The sequence below is a fragment of the Gorilla gorilla genome, chromosome 16 (assembly GCF_029281585.2).
Source record: "Gorilla gorilla gorilla isolate KB3781 chromosome 16, NHGRI_mGorGor1-v2.1_pri, whole genome shotgun sequence".
Classification (NCBI taxonomy): Eukaryota; Metazoa; Chordata; class Mammalia; order Primates; family Hominidae; genus Gorilla; species Gorilla gorilla.
Window position 1 is genome coordinate 49404770 of NC_073240.2, and position 24604 is coordinate 49429373.

Here is a 24604-nt window from a genome sequence, read left to right on the forward strand (position 1 = left end):
TGTGTCAAAAGATGCAATTCCTGGAACTATTCTAGGAAAATCTAGTTTATTCAGTGATCCACCAGCTGCCACAAATGTTGCAATACCACTGTAGACGCACAGTAACATTTAGGGCATTCTGCCCCTGCTATCTACACATTGTTACTTTCTTTCTTTCTTTTTTTTTTTTTTTGAGATGGCGTCTCGCTCTGTCGCCCAGGCTGGAGTGCAGTGGCGTGATCTCGGCTCACTGCAAGCTCCACCTCCCGGGTTCACGCCATTCTCCCGCTTCAGCCTCCCGAGTAACTGGGACTATAGGTGCCCGCCACCACGCCCGGCTAATTTTGTTTTTCTATTTGTAGTAGAGACAGGGTTTCACAGTAGAGCCAGGATGGTCTCGATCTCCTGACCTCGTGATTCACCTGCCCCGGCCTCCCAAAGTGCTGGGATTACAGGCGTGAGCCACCACGCCCGGCCACACTGTCACTTTCCATTGAAACTGAATACCAAAAGAGAGGTTCATAGAGGCCTTCAGTGTAGTTTAGTAATGACAGTTTATTGCTTTTTGCTTTTGGAAAGAAGAAAATATACATAGTTCACAGAGCTCTGCCTTCCAAAAGCACATGGAGAATGGGAGTTAGCCTGTGGCATTACCCTGCGAACTTTAGTGATAGCCACCTACAACTTAAAATTATGTAAAATTCGTGTCAGAAATGCAGCTCTGTAAAACTTACTTCTACATAGAGAAAAAATAATAATGAATCTGTATTTTATTAATACCTTCCTGAAAAACACCAGGAGAAAAAAAAGCACAGGAAAATCAGCTCCTGATTCCATGAAGCTCTCTAAACAGGTCTTGAGATAAGGTAATGTTTTTACTTTCTTTTTCGAAGCAGGTGTTTCCAAAATGGACTATCTGATTATTATATATTTGGATAATTACATGTTAGTCCTTTCCATTCATTAGACACAGTATAGATGCTGCCTTTTTGGATTTATATGTGTTTATCAACTGCTTAATGCAGTATTTTTGAAAGTCATTCAATAAAATCATTAGAAAGATATCTGTGCAAAATCATTTTTACATCATCAGAGAAACAAGGTGTGAGGACAAGTTTCTCAAATGTCAACTGCACACATAAGAAGGAGGTGGAATTACAATCAGCCTAGCTGTTGTTTGTTCTATTCTGTTTCATTGTTGTGCTAACAAATACAAAAACCTTTTCAGCTTCATTAAGACTGTAATTTCCTAGGAAGCAAGTACCTGCATGAAGAGCTAGTTCACTTTCAACTGTTCTGCTTCTCTAATGAACTAAGGATTATTTCCATCCTCTCATTTTTATTCTACTCCACTTTGGCCCCAATTGTTCCTTTTCCTTAAGGCTATCAGTTCAACAATGCTTTCCCCTATACTTTATCTACTGATAGCCAGCATAACAGCCAACAGACTTTCTTAAGTTGGCAGAAATCCAAGTATTGTCTTCACAGTTTAGACTTGGGTAGGAATTTAACACAGAACAAAGGCACCAGGATTTAGAAGAGTCCATGTGCATGCTAATATTCTGAGGATGGAGATTCATGATGAGCAGCTTCAGATGGAGAAATGAGAGAAAACTTCTTGCTATTTGCATTTATGCTTCCAAAAGGCTTCATCCTCTGGCTCACATAAAGTTTGACATTAAAACATTAAACCAATTCCATGTGCTTTATGAACCACATGAGAAAATTATTTTTACTATTTTTTAAATCTAAGTCTGCTTTTGATCCCAAACAGCTAAAATGTGTGATTACCCACTGTAGTCACTAGAATTAACAGTAAATTACTGTAGGCTGTTTCTGAAAACTCATATGCCTCCTCAAAAGGGAAAAAAAAAATCACACACTGATTTGAATGTATTGCTGATTCTGCAAAGGCACCTCCAAAAAAGAGTTCCAAACACATTTTGAGCTGTTGTAATATTACAAGAAAACGATATAACTTTCCATGATAACTGCACTAAATGACAATATTCATTCCATATGTCTACTTCCAGGCATGTTAGTTCAGTCCTTTGGAGCACATTTATATGTCCTGTAAACACACAGGAATCTCTCTCTTTCCAAGAGCAGATTCGTACATTGAAATCAATCAAATAGAGGAATATTCCAAAACCCTACATTTGAAACATCCAAGAATATGCAAGAATCCTTTCTTTTGCCTTTTCATCTTGACTTCCATTCTAAAATTCATAGTTCTAGGTTTCTTCCTACCGTTCCTCAGAAAAGTCTTTAGAGTTACGAGTGGCCCTTTCCAGTGAGGTCTTTAGAGTTATGAGTGGCCCCTTTCCAGTGAAGTCCAAGTACTACACAGTGGTTATGTGCACAGGCTTAGGAGCCAGAATGTCTAGGTTCAGGCCTCTATTTTACCACTTATAAGCTGTCCCTTCTTGGACAAGGCACTTGATCTCTCTTTGCCTCCGCTTGTTCCTCCATAAAATGGGACTTATTACAGGACTTTTCTCATAAAGTTGTTGCAAATCATCAAAGTGAAGTGCTTAGCACACCACCTGGCACACTGCAAGTACTCAGTACATGTCAGCTGTTCTTACGTCCAATGGCCGCTTTATGATTCTCATTCTCAGACCTTCGATGAGTCTAACAATTGCCAAGTTATTTCTTGAACTCCTTTTTGTTTGTTTGGTTCAATGCTCTCCTGGTTCTCTTGCTGTATCTCTTTGTTTCTCTTCTTCCCTAAGCCTATTCATCACCACACCCCACCCCCATCTCCAAGTTCAGGTCTATCTCCATCATTCTTCTCTCTTTTGACATGACCCTGAAAAGTCTCATCCACTCATATGATTCACTGTGTTTAATACAAAGGCATTTAACCAGATTATAAATGTGCATTCTGAGGCAAGATGGCAAGAGAAAGTGATTCCACACAGTTTTTTTGTTAGCAGTAACTATGGCAATATACGACTAGCTTGTATTGTCATTGCCAAAACAGGCACTGACCTCACTTCAATAATCTGATAACAAATGCTAACATACTGTACCACTGAGCTAAGAAGTGATTAAGTTCTACTAGTTGCTCAAGGCCCAAGCAGAGAGAAGGCAAAGGGTCGGAGTAGGAGGCAACAAGAAAACCACAAATGTGAACTTACCAAAAAAAAGTGACAGGAAGAAAAATTAAATTAACTTGTGGTTAAAAAAAATAGAGACACAATCTTTGACAGAGAAAGCAGCAGGAGGTGGCAAACTTGAATGCTCACAAGGGCTAATACCTAAGCTAAATGAATGAACTTGAGCAAGATGTGACAATAGGTAGTGGTGGGGACTATGACAAACTAGAAGATGTATTTAAAGGTATTCCTATTCAGCTTTTAAAAAGTAAACATCACAGGCCAAATAAGCCACAGGTCTCTATTTTTTATCCTCTGGGTGTAGAGAAACAATGGTAGTGGCAATGGTAAAATATATCATTGCTACCTGCCCACTGGGGATGAGGCTGGCCAGCCAAGAATTTTTTTAAACAAACTTATCTTAATGACAAAAAGCTGCAAGTAAGACAAATTGCTTTATAATCTTCTTACACTGTTACATGACTGTTATGATTCATAATTCAAGCATGAGATCTGCTGCTTCTCTCCATCACAAAACCAAAATACTATGTTCATGGATGATTAAGATTGACTTATTGGCTTAATGTGATACAAATCCTGCCAGTATGACCCCCAAAGGTGTATTTCACACTCATAGTGGGTCTCTGAGGTAGTTATTAATGTATAAAAGTTCCAAGATCTCCCAGGGACATAGATCTTTATCCTGAGAAGTACTTGTAACTGACATTCTAAATGTTCCCTTACATGTGTATTATATCATGATAAGAGGTTTTTGCTTTTGTTTTTATTGCCACTTAGTTTTGATCAAAACATTCCTCCTTTTTGCATCCCTGTTAACTGAAAAATGACAGTCTCGTGGACCTGAAAGATCATTCTTCTGAAAGAATGATTCAATTAGGTATCAACACTGTAATCAGCTCTGTTTAGCATGGAATTAATGAAATCAATATCCAGGACTGTTGGCAAACAGCAATTATTTCCAGGAGATACTTGTTCATATCCGATCATTATATCTCCAGATTTTCTGATGCTATTAAATGAATCCAGTTCATCATCTATGGGTCGTGTACTGTGCATCACACAGTAAGGCTAGAATTAACAAGATGAAGAAACTATAGTTGCTCCTGAAAACTTATGCTCTAGTGAGGGAGATTGGAAACTTGCTGTTTTGATGCAATGCGGTAAATGCTACAAAAAGAGATGTGGAGAGAGTACTAAGGGAAAATGTAGATGGAGGGAGAAAGGAAAGTAGTAAAGGCCTCCCGGATGTGCACTTTAAAAAATAAACATCACATCCCAGTTAAAACACAATACAACCAACCTAGGTACTTATCCAGTAATAAGCACCACAATAAGTATACCAACCCACCATCGGAAGTCACCCTGAATACTTCCCCACACTTCAGGATGGATCTGTCCTGACTCGGTATCAGATTTTTATTCATCACTCTTGAAATCACAAACATACATCTCATACATCTAAGTAAGAGGATCTACTGCCTCTAATTCTTCAAAGAGGTAAACAGACGACTCTCATAAGAGCAGCAAACAGTGAAGACTCTACAAATGGAAATAGAATTCTGGAATCAAAAAGACTCCCCTCTCCCATGTGGTGTGGGAAATGACACCCATGTTTTTCTTCTCCCATCGAAGGTCTGGGACTGTACCCGTGGGTAAAACAGGCAGTGGGTAGATGGCACTACCCTTCTGCTACTAACGGGCAAGGCTCCCTTCTGCTCTCCAGTCTCCACTACCACAAATGCCTGAAAATCTGCCACTTGGGGATGAATTTGATTTTGAAAATCACCACTGGGAAAATTCTATGGAGTCAACAGATATTTACACCTTAGTGCAGATTTCAGGATAGCCCTTTTTCCTGAAGGGGAGCAATTGAAGACACCCCCAAACTTGGAGAAACCTCTGAGTAACATGCCAGTTTTGATTAGTAGCTTAGTAATTTAACCCATTCAGGACATTTCTTAATCTTGGACAAAGATCAAATCTTTGAAGAAATCACTGTGGAATGGTTCAATATCACGCCCTTTATTTTAGACTGTGTTATCATCAATATCAACTATGAGCATCAATAGTCTTTGCAGCAAATCTTTAACCACTTTGTTAAAATGGTTACAGGTAAAATGTTACAGATAAATTGCCCTGTAACTTCATCTTATTAGTGATTTTTCTAAAACAAATTAAGCCCAGCATTATCATCTGAGAAATTATTTTCACACACCACTCCTCAAGCTACACATTAACAATTTTAATCTCCTACAACTTCCCTGATTAAGTAATAAGGCCACAGAATGATATTGCCTAGAAGAAATAGTTTTTAGTACTCTGGACCATTATAATTATTAGCGAATAAAAACACATCTGTGCAAGTTGTAAAAAGAAGCAGTTTAAGGAGGGACTCCTAAAGGATATCAACATGCAATGTAAAGGTCTATTATGCATTACACATCAATACCATGCAGTGGTCCCATTAATAGAGACACAATGTAATTTACCTAGTAATCAAAGTAATCGACCTGGAATTTCTTGCTCAAATAGGTATTACTGCATTATTAGCAAATAACTGAATTTAGATAAATTATAAACACAGACAGAAAATAAACAATTTCTCACAAACCACTCTCTGCTCTTTGTTTTCCTCTATTACATGTTTTAAATGACATATTCAACATCTGCTACTGAATCTTTACTTTCCATCTTAGAATAAGATGTCTATACAACTTTTGCTAAAAGTGATTACTGCAGTTTAAAAGTTCATGCAAATTTTCAATTACAGTTTTGTGTAACATAAAACTTCTAAACTTTCATTATAAAACTAGGGACGATGAGAAAAAAATCTATAAATGTAGAGACAAGATTATTAGTAAGACCAAAGTTCAGGGAAAAAAACTTAAGAATATTGCACATCCACACATATCTCAATATCATACTTGTATTTTTAGGTAGGCAAATCAGGTAGAATGTTTCTTTTAATTAAGAGCAGCAGTAAACATTAGACTTGAAGAGACAAAACACACATTCAAATTAAAGGTTTCTTATGTATGTGGCCTTGGGGACATCCCTGGACCTCTTTGTGCCTTCATCTTCTCATATGCAAAATTAAGGATAATTCTACACACTCTAGCAGGCTGCAATGAGTACTGAATAAACCATCTACACAAAGTAGCTTCTCAGCAGACACTCAATATATCTATGGTGAGTGTTGAATGCTGAGCTTGTACACCTCTACAGCCCCCAACAGGTCCAACAGATCTTTAGGTGTGCTTTTCATACTGAAATTCTCCCTTTCCATACATATGTTTTGTTCAAGACCACTTAATTCACTGGCATAATAAAGAGCTTAATCCTTACCCTTACAGAAGAAAGTTCTCCCCTTTTTATCCTGATGCCAACTGGTAATTATGTATACGCTCATAGCTGAGTACCACCAAATTAGCAAATAACTGAATTTAGGTAAACTTGGACTGACAAACATTGCCGAATATCATGCATAGATTCAGGGCTGCTGTCTTGTCATCCTAGGGACCTTCCCAATGACAACTGAGAAATCCCCTCAAAGCTCAGCAACATTCAGGAAGTAGCCATGCAGACCCAATGTCTGTGCAAATTAGTAACAGCTTTAGGTACCAGCATGTCTTTATGCAAATGATTTTAAAAACCATTACCTCTTTCACACTGGGGTCCAGTAAATCCGTAAGTGCATGCACATCGATTTGGGGCCACACACCTTCCTCCATTGAGACAGCCACTTTCACAAACAGCTGTAAAATAAGGAGAGAGCTGAGACGCTTTACCTGAAAATAAATGCTAATGAAGTAACACTTGTGGTCCCCTGGAAGGACAACAATAAAATGTCTAAAGTCACCCTGGTGTTTGTTTTGAATGGTCACTCTACAGTTACACATACTCAGATATTCCTCAGTCCACTCTTAGGTAAAGCTGCCTGGAATAGATGAGTTTGTATCTATGTTAATGCTGATGGTCTCATTCCGTGAAGCATCTGAGCAATGCTTTCAGTTCAACCTTGAAAACAGTGGTTTCTAAGAGATGTCACTGGATGAGAACTGCGTGTTAGCAAAGACTCTTTTGCTTATGATTTATGTTTAATTGCAACAGGGCTCCCATGAGGGGAAATATCAGCCCCTCTGATGTCACCCTTACAGAAATGTAGCATGTTCAATTGCACAATTAACTGCAAACAACAAAATACTACTAATGATCTTCAGTAATTTAAGTACCATAATGAAAATCCAATTGAGAGTTATAACAGAACTTACAGAAACTATTGGTGCAGTAAATCTAGAGATGCTTCAGGGCAGGATATTTTGCTTGTTAGAAATGACATTAAAATAAGAATTGAAAGTTCATGTGCTGAACAACTCCTCTTTGTACAAGTTCCTGTAACTCGTGCATGCATGGGCTCTTTCTAGGCATCTTCGTCATGTGTGGCAGGCTCTTCTCTGCCAAATATATCAGTTCCACCCACTCTTCAAAGCCCAGCTGAAATCTTACTGCTCCATGAGGCTCCCCCAAAAACCTCCATTCAAATTCCTTGCTCCTTATATATTTTCTATACATTTTTCCATACATTACCCTATAGCAGCCATGAAGTTGAGCCACTCATACTTTCCCTCAAGAGAATCTCCTGCAAGTTTAGCTGGCAGACCACTTCCAGCCTTCAGATCTGCTGCAATGTTCATGTCAAGGGCAGGCTCACAGCCAATGACTAAACACAGCATTAGGATACTAAAGCCTGGCTATTTCCACCCATCATGGAACTCTTTGATGGGCACTTTTTGCCCTGGGTTCTCCACCAACCTGGCTAAGGCATTTTGGAGCTGCACTACAGGCTGAAGTTCCTTCTATGCAATTGTCCTTCCTTCCCTCCCTCCTTGCACAGGATCAGACAGGCATCATGGTCTGAAGACCATTCCCTCCTACTTCTGCTTCCTCTTTCCTTTATTCTTCACGGGCCTTTTCCCCAATAAATTCTCTTTTATGTCTAATTCTGTCTTGATATTTTCTTGGCATAAGAGGACCTGAACTGACACAACCCTTTTCAACCAAAAATTATGGCAGGAGGCCATTACTCATCATATAACCAGAGAGGTTTATGTAAATTAATTGTCTTCTTTGCCTCTTGATTTATAGTCAGGCAGAATGAAGAGCTTCTAAACAGAAAAGAAATTTTGAGCTTGCCCAAGCCAACCCTCCCAGATTACAGATGAGGAAGCTGAAGTTTAGGAAAAGTTTTCTAATTCTGCCAGTGTTAATTAAGCACTTGTGTGTTGGGCATTGGGCTAAACTCCCTCAGGGAGCACTAAGGGGAGCAGGAGAGATGCCCAGCAGCCCCTCCTGATTCTCCTGGAATGCCTCGGGATCCAGCCCCATCTCGCCATCTCCACAGCCATAGCCTTAGTTAGGACTTGTCTTCCTGCTCCTGTTTTGTCCTCCTCCAGTTGCGCTTCCACACTGTGATCTTTCTCACTGTAAACCTTCATAAGTGAAGGGTAATAAGGTTGGTATTTCACAAGAGTAAACACACAGGCTATGGAGTCAGACTGCTTGGGTTCCAACCCCAACTCTGCCGATTACCATCTATATACCCTTAGAGGAACTACTGAGGTCCCTGTGTTCCAGTTCCCTCATCTGCCAGAGGGTAACATTTATGGCCTCTAACACAAAGGGTTGTTGTCATATTACATGAGTTAACACACATAGAGTTCTAAAATGTGCCTAGCACACAGTAAGCACAGAGTAACTCAAAAGATGTATGTTATTGATGTTGTTAGTGTTGTTTATTGTTGTGGTCTCACTCCTCTTTCCTGGCCCTACTTTGGGAGAAAACATAGTATGCATAAAGGCATCAAAACCTGGCCCATGACATCCTATCTGACCTTACTTCCTTTCCCCTCACTCTCCTCTGCATTTAAGCTCTAGCAACACCAAAGCACTTGCTATGTCCCACATCCCTTGCTGTGTCTTGTGCTGGTGCTTTGGTCATGCTCTACCATCTGCCCAAAAGGTCCATTCCCCATCACCTGACAGGTAAACTCCTACCCATCCCTCAAGACTCAGCCCAAGGATCACCCACACTGCGGAGGCTGCCTCTCCTCTCTCCAGGCTGGGCTACACAAAACTCAACCAATATTCTTCTCCCACTGCAGTGTGTGGATGGTGATACAGTTTGGCTGTGTCACCACCCAAATCTCATCTTGAATTCTCATATGTTGTGGGAGGTGGGAAGTAATTGAATCATGGGGGCAGGTCTCTTTCCCATGCTGTTCCCATAACAGTAAGTCTCACAAGATCTGATGGTTATCATAAGGGGGAGTTTTCCTGCACAAGCTCTTTCTGCCTGCTGCCATCCATGTAAGACGTGACTTGTTGCTCCCTGCCTTCCACCATGATTATGAAGCCTCCCCAGCCATGTGGAACTGTAAGTCCAATAAACCTCTTTCTTTTATAAATTGGCCAGTCTTGGGTATGTCTTTATCAGCAGCATGAAAACAGACTAACACAGATGGTCACTAGGGCATTCTCTACATTTTTGTTTATTTATAATAACATTATTAATCCTAATAAATATATACACAAAAGCAAAAATTAGAAACGCCCTGAATAACATCCACCATTGAGGATTCATTAAATAAACAGTCAAACATCCATGTAATAGAGTACTAGGCAACCATTAAAATGTATTTTAAAATGTGTAATGAGCATACTCTGAATAAAATATTAAGTGAAAAAGTGGTACAAAAACTATATATACAGTAAGAACTCATGTACCAAATACGCATTACAAGTCTAGAAGATACTATCTGGAATGATGAAATCATGAATAATTTTACTTTTTGTATTTTTAAACTTTTCCAAATTTTCTGTAGGGTATATATGTTCATCTTAAAGTAATAAAAAAAACAAGCTTTTTAAAAAGAATGTTCGTCTTCTGCAAAGCACAGGGACTGGTAGAAAGTAGATACAATAAATGGTGTGTGCACATGAACCTTCAAACTGAACACCATGCGATAAGTACTTCAGTAGCAGAATCTAGATTAGGAAATGAGAGGGATGCAGATACCACCAATCAAGATAAAGGACATGTTTAGAGAGAATGATGAGGCTGAGTTTTGAAATATTTTACTTGAGATGCTTCCTGAAAATCCAAGTGTTGAAGTTCAGCAAGTGAGTGGAAGGTACGCGTCTGGAATGAACAAGAATTCTGCTTCTTTGGTGGTGACTAGAAATCAAGGAGATCAGGCAAGCAGAGTGGTGAAGGTAAATGAGAGGAAAATGAATCAAACAACCTGTAACCAATCAAGGTTCCAATTGGAAATTTGGTGCTAAGTTTTTTGAGTAAATGATTTGTTCATCTGTAAAGGTCACTGGACACTTGTAAACATGCTGTGTCCCAGGTAATCGAAGAAAATCCATCAGCACTTATCTCTTTATTCTACTTGTCTACAAACAGGTTAACATCTAGAATACTTATAACTACAGTGTACTTACGTTGTCCACAGTGAGTCCCTATGTATCCTTTCTGGCATAGACAGTGATCGTCACTGCAGCTACCTCCATTCATACAGCGAATATTGCAGTGTTGTACTTGAAAAAAAAGAAGAAGAATTTACTTTTGCAACTTAAATGCATAGATTGCAACAGCTCACAGGAGTTGATCTGTAGTTATTTGAAGAGAAAATCAAACAGCTTATCAGGATGCATCTATTTTTACCTGATAATGACCTAATTGAGAATGCTAAACATATTATTATTTGTGTGTGTAAAATCATTTACCAGCTAGGCGCAGTGGCTCACGCCTGTAATCCCAACACTTTGGGAGGCCAAGGTAGGCGGATCACCTGAGGTCAGGAGTTTGAGACCAGCCTGGCCAACATGGTGGAACCCCGTCCCCACTAAAAATACAAAAATTAGCCAGGCGTAATGGCGCATGCCTGTAATCCCAGCCACTCAGGAGGCTGAGGCAAGAGAATCGCTTGAACCTGGTGGGGCAGAGGTTGTAGTGAGCGGAGATCACACCACTGTACTCCAGCCTGAGTGACACAGCGAGCGAAAGAAAAAAAAAATCATTTACCATGCAATGCAATTGTTTCTTTGGCATTCACTTTAATAGTGCTAAATGACTTCTTTAATTTAACAGAAATTACAACTCAATGTCATTTCTGTAATTTATAACAACAAGAAAGTATTGCCTTGAGTAACCATATGAGACAAGATTATGATGGCAATAACTTTCCTGTGAAAAGATTTAGAATCCCAGGTAGATGGTGCAGGGGAACAGTTAAGAGTAGCAAATTCCAAAGAATTTTGTTAAAAGAAATTTTAGAGGCAGAATAGAGAAAAAAGAAAATACCTACAAAGACATTTAATAACAAGACTGCCTGATGACAGGGACAGCTGGATTTGCCTGAGAAAGAGCTGCTTGTTTAAACTGTAACCTCAAACTCAATAAGATCCTCATTTTCACCTACAGAAGTGTACATTTCAGGGCCCAGGGTAGAAAGACCATGGGCTGACAGCCTTAGACCCCAGACAATGAGACACTCAGAGAGGCTGGAGTAAAAGACAGCCACGGGCTCACAGTGAGCAATGACAAGAGCGCAGGCAAGTGCTCTCATTTCTCCAGTGTTCAGGCTATCTCTAGGTCAGTAATTTAGGAATGCTAATAGCACTTTCAAAATCCTAGGCTATTTCCTAGTCCAAAGCTTGATTGAATTAACCACTAATCCTTGTTGATACCTGCCTACACATGGAGGCCAGGATTGGGCTTTGGAGGTTTGGCTTATTCTGTCTGGTCCTCCAAGTTGTGGGAGTAAATTTTCAGAGAAGAAGGTTCAATAATTTTAGCTAAGGAGAAGAGAATATCTTCTTTCTACACAAAAGCAGAAATCTGCTGTTTATGCTCACTCTTCCTGAAGCACAGGGGCCAAATCTCTTCAGAGCAAATAGAAGATTCTTCCCAACAGCCACCCTGTCCATTACCCCTTGTTAGGAATCCTCAGCCACGGTATTGAAAAGTGGCTACTTGACTTCAGGAGAAAGGGACAATTTTTATAAGGAGCTACACAAATCTCAGCCTAACAACAGGGAAGGAAAGTGCAGAACCCACTATCTTCTATACTCTTTTACAGCACAAAGAAGTTAGATCGAGTTGAAAGTTAAATGCCTTTTCAAGAACATGCCACACACTGAAACACCATCAAAGGCCTGTTTCTACTGAACTAGAGCCACCTCCATCTCTCCACATTCACGGTCCCCTCAGCATGGCCCCAGGTGTCTTTCGAGGCTCCTTGGCACATGCCCACTATGTCCTATGACTCCATCCCCTGATCTACTTATCAGTCATTCATTCACTCAACAAACATTTCTGAGTGCCTACTATGTGCCATGCAAAACACCCGGCACTTTCCTCGTCCTAGTCCCTCTGTAGAACCCTCTCTCTTACCTGCCTCTTTGTCTCCTTGCCCCTAACTCCTAAACCCCAACACAACACACACACAGTTCTCCCCCAAACCTGAAATCCTATCTATCTCCAAAACCCATTTCAAATATTGTTTCTTTCGGCTGATCTTTTCTGATACTTCCCAAACCAAATGTGAGCCCTCTCTCCTTTCCAATTACTTCATATTTCTCTTTTGAAGCATATATTATATAATCCAGCCTATTTTTACTTATTTTGCCCCACCTCATTTGTTTAAAAACTTCTTGAGAGTGGGGAGTGGGAGAGCATTAATTATGCAATACCCCTTAAGTGCCTAGAGTAGTACCTTGCTTTATATGTAAGTGCTGTATAAAACTGTGCTAAATTAATTTTTATTTACTTAACTCATGCTGCCTGATGATGACATCAAAAGCTATGCCCAAAGACCAAACTGAGACTTAGAAGTTGTCCATTGTGTCCAAAGCACTTACACAGCCCTGCAAAGTAGGTTGCTATTAAAAATATTTTTATCTTTGTTTCCCCATGTATGAATGCAGAAATAACTCCTTTGTTGGAGTAATGAAATTAAGCAACCCCGGAAACTGATTGCAGTTATTTTAGGCTCTTATGATTCCGTTAAAACATCTCAGCCAAGATGCTTTTTTAACTAAAAATCTGTCTATAAGTATACAAAGAAAAAAAATGATTTAGTGAAAACTTTGAATAATATTCTAAGTAGGTCATGAAAAGGTGTATAGTTGCTTTAAAATTTGAAGTTAAACTTAGCTTCATCCTATCTTGGAAAAACAGTGAGGATTGGGAAAAGCACAGGAAATGATGTCATCTGTCAAGCAGCATAGGAACTCAGCCTTCAAACTGATTTCAATTAAAGCAGTTCATGCCAAGAGCTAATTTCCATTCCCACATGAGCAACAAAGCCATTTAACTACTTTGAGATAAAAAAGCTAACAGTAGTTTAGTGACTTTACATTATTTGTTCAAGTTGAAAATCAGAATGAATTCTTCTTTCTGGCAAGAATGGTAAGTTTACAATTAAATGCAATATAATAAAAAATCTCCCCGATATATATTTTTTACCTTGTCTTTCAGGAAAACTTTTTCCAGCATAAAATATTCTTTCTTTAAAAAATAAAAGCACTCATTCAGACTTGTGAAACAAGAAGACATCAAGGAACCATATGCATGAATCCTTGGGGGAAGCCAGGAGGAGGCAGGCTCAGGACAGGTAATAGGCTCTGAATCACTTGCTTTGCCACCGTGTTAACCATGGGAAACTTTGTATTCGTCGTGAGTCTTAGATCTTTAGTGGGGAATAAAGCATTCCGATAAAGGTGGGAGCAGTCGCTCAGGATTTCTGTGGGGAAGTGAAAGAACTAGATACGCAGTTTCACTGTACACGCAGGAAATAGTTTACAGAGAATATATACCCAAATTGGTTTTATTTTGGATTCAGTCCTGCCATTGATGCATATTCTAAATTTACACTGATTTGAACAAGAATTCTAGATGTATCATAATTAGGAGACCAAGTTCTACGTCTCTTAAAAAAGCCAGCTGAAAACTAGGGGTTCCTCCTACACCCATAATGATGCTGTATTCTTTCCTGGATGCACTAAGTACCCCAAGTCAGAAGATATTCCTAAACTCAATCTGTGTTAAGATTTTACTAGAAATTGAAAACACTAGGGGAATCAAAGTGCACTGATCCTGCCATATGCAGTGAACCCTGAGAGTCCTAGGGTCCCAGTGAGGACCTGCCCTTGAAGACGAGCAGACAGCCGTAAAGGGTTTCATGTAAGGCTCAATAACCCAGAGCTAACAGAAAATATTGCCATCTCCCCATATCCATAAAAGATCCCAAATTAATTTTGTGTTCATATCAGATGTCAGTCAGTCATTTCAGTCATTCAACAGTGACTTACTGAACGTCTTCCATTTGGCAGCATTGGCCAGAAAGAGCAGAAGAAATTTTCTTTAGATTACAGCCCAGCACAGATTAGTTCTTAAATGATTCATCAGAAAAGAACAATGTGAGCACGCTATGGGAATGAGAGAGAGGCAGGGCTGGCACTTGGATCTCAATACCTCAGGTAATGATTTTCTTTGGGATGCATTAGGTTTGGAATGATTCTAAAGACCTGCCATCATCTTGGCAGGCACAACTGGCAGGAAGAACACTGTGAGCAATTTGCTCATAAGCATTTGTATGACGAACATGTGATTTTAATTTAGGTACTAGGAAAAGCACAGACAGACAAATTAAACAGCTAGACTAACTTCTGGACTCTACACCTGAGACAACAGTCCACAGGGACAATCAGAGTCACTGCAGGATAAAAACAATTTTCATTTAGAGGGATAACAGCAATGGCATTTCCCTTAAGTGAACAGATGTCTGGGGATGCCTAAAGACACACAGCTTGGAAGAGAAACTTCACTAAAATTCTCAAACAAACAAACAAACAAAAAAATCTAGCCAAGCTGGAAAAGCTGCAGAGAAGGACAAGTTAAATGACAGTAGTGATAAAGGTGCTTCCATAAAGGGTAGACTAGAAAGCAAAGAGTTCAACCATTTCTAAGGACAAGTCTGAGTAGATTCCATGCATGCTTCTCCTCCCAGTCCATATAAATCCCACACTTCCCTGAAAAGCTTTTTCAAGGAGGACTTCTTCCAGACTGGCTAAAGCACCACCTTCCCTTCCTCTGAATGTCCCCACACTTTCAGGATTTGGTTGCACCATACTCCCTCAAACTTGCTAACACACTGGTCTAGAATTGTTCTGCTGGCCTCCTCACACCCTTAGAGCTCAGATTTGCATTGGGAGTACAAATGCCCCAAACTCTTGCTCCCAGCTGATTAAAGCCCCTTCCTAAAACCGGTGTCCGAGAGGTTTTGTCTGCGACTGGTCCTGCTGACACTCTCATTGAATTGAAGTAAACTAAATGAGAAAATGTGATCAAACTATAAGGGGTTTGAAAAGTGTAAAGGGCCCCAAATTGATATACAAGTTTGATGCAATTCCTATCAAAATCTTAAAAGGTTTTGTAAATATAGACAAGATTAATCTACAGTTTTTACAGAAAAGAACTAGAATAGCTAAAACAAAAAAAGGATAAAGTGGGGAAAATCTGCCTACCCATCTGGGTGGCAGAGCAAGACCCTGTCTCAAAGAATAAGTAAATAAAAATAAAACTATGAAACTATCAGAAAAAAGTTGGAGAAAATCTTCAGAATCTAGGAGTAGACAAAGCATTCCTAGACTTGACAATGAAAGCATGATCCAGTAAAGGGAAAACTGATAAGTTAGACTTACTCAAATTTGAAAACATTTGCTCTATGAAAGATCCCATTAAAAATATTAAAAAGCAAGCTACAGAGTGTGATAAAATGCCTGCAAATCACATATCTGACAAACGGCTAGTATTTAGAGTATACAAAGAATTCTCAAAACTCAATAATGAAATAACAAACAATTCAATTAGCATCTGGGCAAAAGAGGCCAGGCACAGTGGCTCACGCCTGTAATCCCAACACTTTGGGAGCCCAAGGCATGCAGATTGCTTGAGCTCAGGAGTTCAAGACCAGCCTGGGCAGCATGGCAAAACTCTGTCTCTACCAAAAATACAAAAAACTTAGTGGGGCATGGTGGTGTGCCTCTGTAGTCCCAGCTACTCAGGAGGCTGAGGTGGGAGGATAACTTGAGCCTGGGAGACGAAGGTTGCAGTGAGCTGAGATCGTGCCACTGTACTCCAACCTGGGTGACAGAGTAAGACCCCGTCTAAAAAAATTATTTTAATTAAAAATAAGAATCTGGACAAAAGATATAAAGAGACCTTTCACTGAAAAAGATATACAGGTGGCAATAAGCACATAAAAAGATGTTTGACATCACTATCCAATAGGGAAATGCAAACTGAAACCACAGTAAGAGAAGACTACACAGCAATCAGAATAGCTAAAATAAAAAATAAAGACAACACCAAAAGCTGGTAAGGATGCAGAGAAACTGGGTCATTCATACACTGCTTGTGAGAATGCAAAATGGTACATACGGCGACTCCAAAAACAGTTTGACAGTTCTTAAAATGCTAAACATGAAACTATCACACAATCTAGAAATTGCATTTCTGAGTATTTATCCCAGACAACATAAGATTTGTGTTCACACCACAAACTTGTACACAAATGTTCATAGCAGCTTAGTTCAAATAATAAAGAAAAAAAAACTGATGACAACTCAGATGCCTTTCAATAGGTGAATGGCCAAACAAACTTCTGGTACATCCATAGCATGTACTACTACTCAGCAATAAAAAATAACAAGTTGTTCATACTGCAACAACCTAGATGACTCTCCAGAGAATTCTGATGAGTGAAAAAAGCCACTTCCAAAAGGTTACATATTCTGTGATTCCATTTATATAACATTTGTGAAATGAAAAAATTATAGAAATGTAGAACAGATTAGTGGTTGTCAGAATTAGAGAGAGAATTATGTCAGGAAGAAAATGACAATAAAAGGGCAACATCAGCACTCTTTGTGGTGATGGAAATGTTCTGTATCTTGACTGTATCGATTTTGTGATATCCTGGTTCTGCTCTTGTACTATAGTCTTGCAAGATGTCACCATGGGGAAAACTAAATAAAGAATACCCAGGATATTTCTGAATTATTTCTTACAACTGCCATGGTTGGAATGTTCCTTCCAAAACTCATGTTGAAATTTAATTATCATTGTGATGGTATTAAGAGGTGGAACCTTTAAGACGTGATAAGGTCATGAGGGCTTTGCCCTCATAAATGGATTTATGCCATTATCTCGGGAGTGGGTTGGTCATCTCGGGAGTTCAGCCCCATTTTCTGTCTGTCTCTCATAGTTGCTCCCCATGTGATGCCTTCCACCATGGGATTGCCCTTGATAGACATTGGTGCCGTGCTCTGGACTTCCCAGCCTCCAGAACCACGAGCCAAATAAACTTTTGTTGTTTATAAGTTATCCAGTCTGTGGTATACTGTTATAGCAGCAGAAAACAGACTAAGGCAACTGTTTGTAAATCTACAGTTATCTCAGAATATGAAGTTTAATTTTTAGCATTCTTTAAAAAAGTGTAAAGAGTAAAACAGAATGAGAAGATTCCAAAATTACAAAATATAAACTGTAGGAATTACAAAATAGAAAATACCAAATTACAAAATATAAACTATAGGAAACAACTTTTATAATGTATCATATATAATTATATATATAATTAGACAATTATATACATACACATACATATACATATATATATATAATTGTCTAAATGTTTGAGTCCCCACAAAATTCATATGTTGAAACTTAGTCCCTAATGGGAGAGTATGGAGCAGTGGGGCCTTTGGGGAGGTGATTAAGTTATGCAGGCAGAGCCCTCATGAAAGGATTAGTATCCTTATAAAAAAAAAAAGGCCTGGGAAACCTGTTTGTCCCTTCCGCCATGTGAGGACACACAGAAAGCACCATCTAGGAGGAGCAGGCCTTCACCAGACATGTAATCTGCTGGCCTCTTGATCTTGGACTTCCCAGCCTCTAGAACTGTAAAAAAATACATTTTTATTGTTTATAAATGACCCAGTCTATAGTATTTTGTTATAGCAGCCCAAACTGACAAATATATATGTAAAGTTATAGAGTTTATTAATCCCAGTGTTATAAGCTAATATATATTTGAATGTGTGTACACACATATTAGAAGAATGAGTAAATTCATACATCAGTAAACCATGATAGGTCTTTATGACAATTAGGATTGCTCAAAATCCATCTCTAGCCTCAGAGACTGACATAGCAAAGAACAGTCCTAAAGAGGGCTGGAATTAAAGTCTAGAAAAACTACTGTTTTGACCCTGTCTAGCTAATCATTCTTTTTGCCCTGGTGCTGAATGACGAGTGTCAAGAGTTCCACCAGCACTAAGGGAAGCCACAACTTCCTGTTGTCCAAGAGAATCACTGGCTGGTACTTTGAACCTTCTGGAAATGCAATCTCTCATTCAGGTCACTAAGAGATCATTTTCTATTCTCAGAGTCACAGGACACTCAAGTCAAAAACCACCTGAAAGAACAACACTTCTTCCATTCTGTTCATATTCAAGTGGGAAAACTAAGCCTCTCTGAGGTCCCACGACTTGCCTAGACTTCCTTGATCCCTATCATATAAAAAGTATAAAATTTTTCATAGTAAAAATTGGTTCAGTGATCTAAATTGATCCTTTTTAGTAGAACCACATGTAGTGAATGCAAACATTTCACTGAGTAGAATTGTCCTTCTATTAGCAGGAAAGTTAGCAAAGTGATCAGGATGTTCTGTGGAATGGCACAGCTGTTCCCTAGAACATCACTCCAAAAGATGAGAAATGAATTCTGATCATCCCCAGCTATCCTTAATTTAAAATATTTTGCTGTCTTTAATTTTGCAAGCCATTTAGACAATATTAGTGCAGAGAGAATCAAAGCCAACAATTTTAAAGATTTCAAGTAACCCCAAAGATCCTGATGAAACCAGAACCTCCTCCTTACACTACTCTCATCCACAAACTACTTGGGGACTTTGTCTAACGTCCAGGTACCATAGATATGACTCAGACTTCCTCAGAAAGCACCACCCACAGTCTTGGATTTTAGTCTCTAGACTAAATCTGGCCCCAGGACTTTACTACTATACTCGTCACACCCCACAGTTAACTTGGATTCTACCAGGACCATGGCTTTTCCCTCTGGTCTTGTTAACATCCTGTCTCCACATCTCATGATTTCTACTTGATAGAGAAGTCATTATCAGTTCACACTATCATTGAAGACCTTCCCAACTTAATACCCAGTTTTGCCATCTGGCTGTATTTCTTCCCCCAGAGGAGTGCAATGTTGTTAGTTGGTTCAGGGACCAATCTGAGAGATGGGGTCTATTCCCAACTTTATAACTGCACTTCTTTTCCAACCCTGAGATGCTTATGCTTCAGTGGCAGCCTGGAAGTCATCCTTATAGAGACGGAGATGTCCCGCATGTTCCCAGATGTGCTGCCAGCTGGCTTCTCTGCCTCGTTCTATTCCTCCAGCTCAGGGGCCCTTGCTACGTAGAATGAACCTGCTATTACTCGGAAGATGCATGTCTGACACCAAGCTGTGATCAAGGAAAACTATGCTACACATTCAGTGCAATAAGCAAGAGTCCCAGCCCATAGGGGAATTTCTATCCCAATTGTAACTGGCTGTATTTAGTAAAAGGTGGCTGTTACTGTGTGGGCTCTACCAGAAGCAGATTCTGAGACAATAATTTAAATGGAAGTAGTTTGTTCTGAAAGTAATTCTAGGAAACACTCATAGGAGAGTGGGAAAGTGAGACAAAAAGAGAAGGAAGCTAATAAAGTACATTATCAAATCTATTATCACTGTGAACAGCGAGGGCTCGGTCCCACTGGGGAACTTCAGGAGACAGTGCAGAGTGAACCTCATGGTTATCCAAAATGAGAGGCAAGGAAGCTGAGGCACTTATCCAACCACTCTCCATCTGTTGTTGGTTAAAAGTCTGCTTCTAGGTCCACTAACCCCCAGCACTTCCAGGTTGCCCTGCATGCAGACCTGGCATGCTCTCTGGCCAGAAAAGTATACAAAGCTCTCAGGAAGAGTCCCCCGTGTTCATCCATGAAGCCAAGGGAGGCAAGAGGGCACCAAGAGTGCTACACAGGACAATTTGCCCTAACCTGTTAATTGGCTTGTGAGAGACACACTCAAATGTTCGGACTCTTAACAGGTAATGAGCCTTGACACACTGAAGTCTCTACTTGCAGTAAACAAAAGAGAATGCACTTATTCCACAATGTTTTTCTTTAAAACTTTGTCAAAATAGGACACACAATAAGGGGGGTGCATTTTCTTACCGGACAAAAAGAAACAGAAAAGGGACCTACTTTTTTTGCCATGGGGACGGTCAAAGTTTTGAGGGGCTGTTTATACAAACAAGAACTTCAGCTTTTAAACAACCAATTATGACTCACTTGCCCAAACCCCCAAAAGAAAAACAATAGAACAAGCAAGAAAAGGCTCTGAAGAATGAACTGTGGATATTCATCTGGCATCACAGAAAGTGGCAACATTCTGAAAGGAAAAATATGTTTATGCTTCATTATAAATCACCCCCAGAAACTTCCATAATGACTTCTTACATTTTCTTCTTGTAAAGCAGGGGTCTTGAGTCTTAAATAAGTTTTTAATCAGATTCATATTTCAGTACCACAAGGAAGCATGCCTAGATTTCTTGAGCCAAAAATGTTCATTAAACAACCATTTCATTGAGCACCTTTTATGGTGTTTACACTGGAGATACAAAGATGAATAAGGCGATACCTACATAAAAGGCCATAAGCTTTATACTATTCATAGTAACTATGCCCCATAGGTAATTTTCCTATAAAGAGTAAAGAAGGGAAATGAGAGGCCAGATGAAGGAAAGCCTTTCCAAGTATTTTGGGCAGAACAGAGAAGGCAGATGTTCTAGTGAAAAAATGTATTGCAGGAAAGAGGAAAGCCAAAATCAAATTTAGGAGAAAATGGGGTATAACCACATAAAATAATATTATATATAATGACATGTTAGACTTACTGGATCTGGAGCCACAGGAAGGAGCTATCTGACCAGATGGGCAAGTGCACATATTTGGCCTCGAACAAAATCCATCCCCACAGGAATGCCGGCAAATGGCTGTGAATAAAACCAGAGGTCTGTTAGCACATGGATTTGGAACACGATTTGTTATAGGGGACCAATCCTCAAATGAGGAAACCTGGGTTCTCAGGTCCCTCACGAACTCTGCTATCATGACTTATATGACCTTAAGCCTCAGGTGTACTCATTTTCAAAACAAGTCTATTGAACTAAATAAACTCTGGCTTTAAAATCCACAACTCCTTTATCCAATAACGGTGGTTCTCAACCTCTCTTTGCTTAGTCCACAGCACTCAATCCATCAAAAGCCCAGGACAGGCTATGAAGAGAAAACCAAACAAACAAATTAAATCCTGCATCTAAACATATTTATATGATCATAAGAAATATAATATTAACTCTAAGATTTAATGATATAAAAATTACATTATTACTCTTGGGAGCCAATTTTATTATAAATGTTTTTTTGTTTTGTTTTGTTTTTTGAGATGGAGTCTCGCTCTGTCACCCAGGTTGGAGTGCAATGGCGCAATCTATGCTCACTGCAAGCTCCGTCTCCCAGGTTCATGCCATTCTCCTGCCTCAGCCTCCCGAGTAGCTGGGACTACAGGCATGTGCCACCATGCCCAGCTAATTTTTTGTATTTTTAGTAGAGACAGGGTTTCACTGTGTTAGCCAGGACAGTCTCAATCTCCTGACCTTGTCATCCGCCTGCCTCGGCCTCTCAAAGTGCTGGGATTACAGGCGTAAACCACCGCGTCCAGCCTATTGTAAATGTTTAATGTTTAATTTTTATCCTGTTCTGAATTCCATCAAGAGTCTGAGAGAAGAATGCTGGAATCTACTGCTAGAGTACTGATTCTACAGTCAGGAAGCCATTCATCCTTTAGAGAAATACTAACATTTGCATACCACCCAGAGACTAATATCATGCTGGTACCAAATGCTCTGCTAGTGGTCACAACAATAAGTTTAAATGGCATATGATTTATATTTATCAGCAGACTAGCACTTGGTCACTACTTTTTGTCATGACAGGCATGATCTTTTCCTCAAGCTCCTGCACAACCTTGCAAGTGCAAACGTGATATGCAAGGCTAAAAGAGTACACTTGATAGAAAGTGCACTCAAACATCCAAAGAGTTTAGGATGGAAACTGGAAACGACTAAGAAACAAACTGTCAAAGATCCAATAAACATTTATTTAAATATCTGGAGACATCATTTCTCAGAGAACTCTACAGAAGGCTAGGAAAGGGTTCTATTATAAAGTTCATTGAGAAAAATCCAAATACCATTATATTTCTCTTTTAGTGATCCAATTTTGGTCTTAGACCATAATGTGCCAAATACAGGAGATGCTTTCTGGTCAAAATCAAGAATTGAGAAACAGTTAAACTTTTTCAGGTCATGAAGCAAATATTGGCCAATATAGTCTATTGAATACTCCACTGACCACTGTCAGCCAAGTGAGAAGGTGAACTAAGTGATTCTTAATGTCCCTTCAGCTCTAAATTTCCCCATTATACTACTGGAGTTTTCTGAAAACTGGACATTATTTCATAGGTACAACAACTGTAAAAGCTCATGAAGGGCAGGCATCATGACTAAATTTGACTTTGGTGTCTTCATTAAAGAACACCTTGTCTGGCATGTGATTTGTCACTCAACATTTTGGGATATTGGGGAAATCTGGAAGTTTGCCTTGCCAGCGGAAATCAATAGAGGAACCACTGTTATCATTTGAGATCTTTCTTAGTCTTTCCACTGATCTTCATCTGGTGATCTATCTCCTTCCTTTCCCCTCTGTCTAAGAGTCAGGTCTGCTCTTGGCCCCTCAATCACCCAAATTCAATGTACAGGGTTTGGTAAGGCCCATGGGTGGCCAACAAAGTTAGAAATTACAATAAGAAAAGCAGTAATAATACGCTTTCATTCAAACTCCCATCAAAGTAATTAGATAGTCTGTGTAGCCAGGCACAACATATGTAAATGACACAACCTCGAGCAAAGTATCCCCATGACTAAACTTTGACAGGGTTTGACCAAGTTGATGTATTTCCCAAACTGGAAAGGTAGAAAAGTCTTAAAGCTGGAAGGCTGTACTATCAACAGATTAATAGTACAGTTACCAAGGGCCACATTCTAAGGCTCCCCATGCAACCAACACAACAAAAGAAGGACATGCAGAATGACAAGTTTTCTATTTACTTACGGACAATACACTGATTTCCGCCAGGTAAGGTTTTCCATCCAGGGCAACAGTAAGCATTATAACGTGATCCACAGACATTGGGTCTAAAACAAAAACAGAAGAATTCCATACTTTAAAAAAAAGAAGAAGAACAGGAAGAGATGGCCAAATAAAAGGAAAAAAAAATCCTGAGTTATAAAAGCAAGATGAATCCTGGCAGACAGATAAAGCAAACTCATGAGACTCAATGCTGGGTTGGTAGCTTGGGACACTAACATAGTGATATCAGCAGGGACATCCCTTAGTATCACCTATGCATATGGCCCATCAGGGAAATAAAAACCAGAGATACAAAATGTAGCACATTCTGTCACAATTCATGAAGCCATACAAGTCTTAAATTAGACAATAAACTTAAACAATAAATTTCTTACCAATATGGTTAAGAAAGTTTGTAATAAAATCTAATGCACGTAAGACTTCACATTTCTACACTTTGAAGCCATATATATATATTTTTTTTCCTATGGCCCATCTCACCTCTATAATTTTACATATTCTTCCTTTCACTAAAATTACAGGAACGCAAACTCTGACATGAGTCAGAAAAAATAAAGGCCAAAACATGTAAATATTTGTTTAGCAAAAGTTTGGAAACAGGCCAGGCGCGGTGGCTCACGCCTGTAATCCCAGCACTTTGGGAAGCCGAGGCGGGCAGGTCACTTGAGGTAATGAATTCAAGACCAGCCTGGCCAACATGGTGAAACCCCATCTCTACCAAAAATACAAAAATTAGCTTGGCATGGTGGCACGCACCTGTAGTCCCAGCTACTTGGGGGGCTGAGGCACGAGAATCGCTTGAATCCGGGAGGCAGAGGCTGCAGTGAGCTGACATCGCACCACTGCACTCCAGCCTGGGCAACAGAGTGAGACTCTGTCTCCAAAAAAAAAAAGTTTGGAAACACACTTGATAACAGCAGTTACAAGAAAATAAAATCAGTGTCACTCTGGGTTTCTTGTTTACAGACAGTTCATCACATGTCTTGGAGTAGAAACTCCATTCAGAATCCAGATGATCCACATTTAACAATTTCAGGGAGCAATTAAGTAAGGATCCAATGACTTCTACACTGGAAACTAGGACAGAGACTACAATA

At 39.4% G+C, this 24604-nt stretch overlaps 1 protein-coding gene across 1 annotated transcript in view; it reads right to left on the reverse strand.

Moving 5' to 3' along the window:
• FBN1 (fibrillin 1) overlaps positions 1 to 24604 on the reverse strand; it is a 234459-nt gene that overhangs the window by 178271 nt on the left and 31584 nt on the right. Inside the window, exons 3-6 of the mRNA XM_019011042.4 lie at positions 23469 to 23551; positions 21191 to 21289; positions 10605 to 10700; positions 6761 to 6856 (exon numbers count right to left, since the gene is read on the reverse strand). Coding sequence (XP_018866587.1) covers positions 6761 to 6856; positions 10605 to 10700; positions 21191 to 21289; positions 23469 to 23551 — 374 coding nt within the window. The remainder of the gene's footprint in view (positions 1 to 6760; positions 6857 to 10604; positions 10701 to 21190; positions 21290 to 23468; positions 23552 to 24604) is intronic.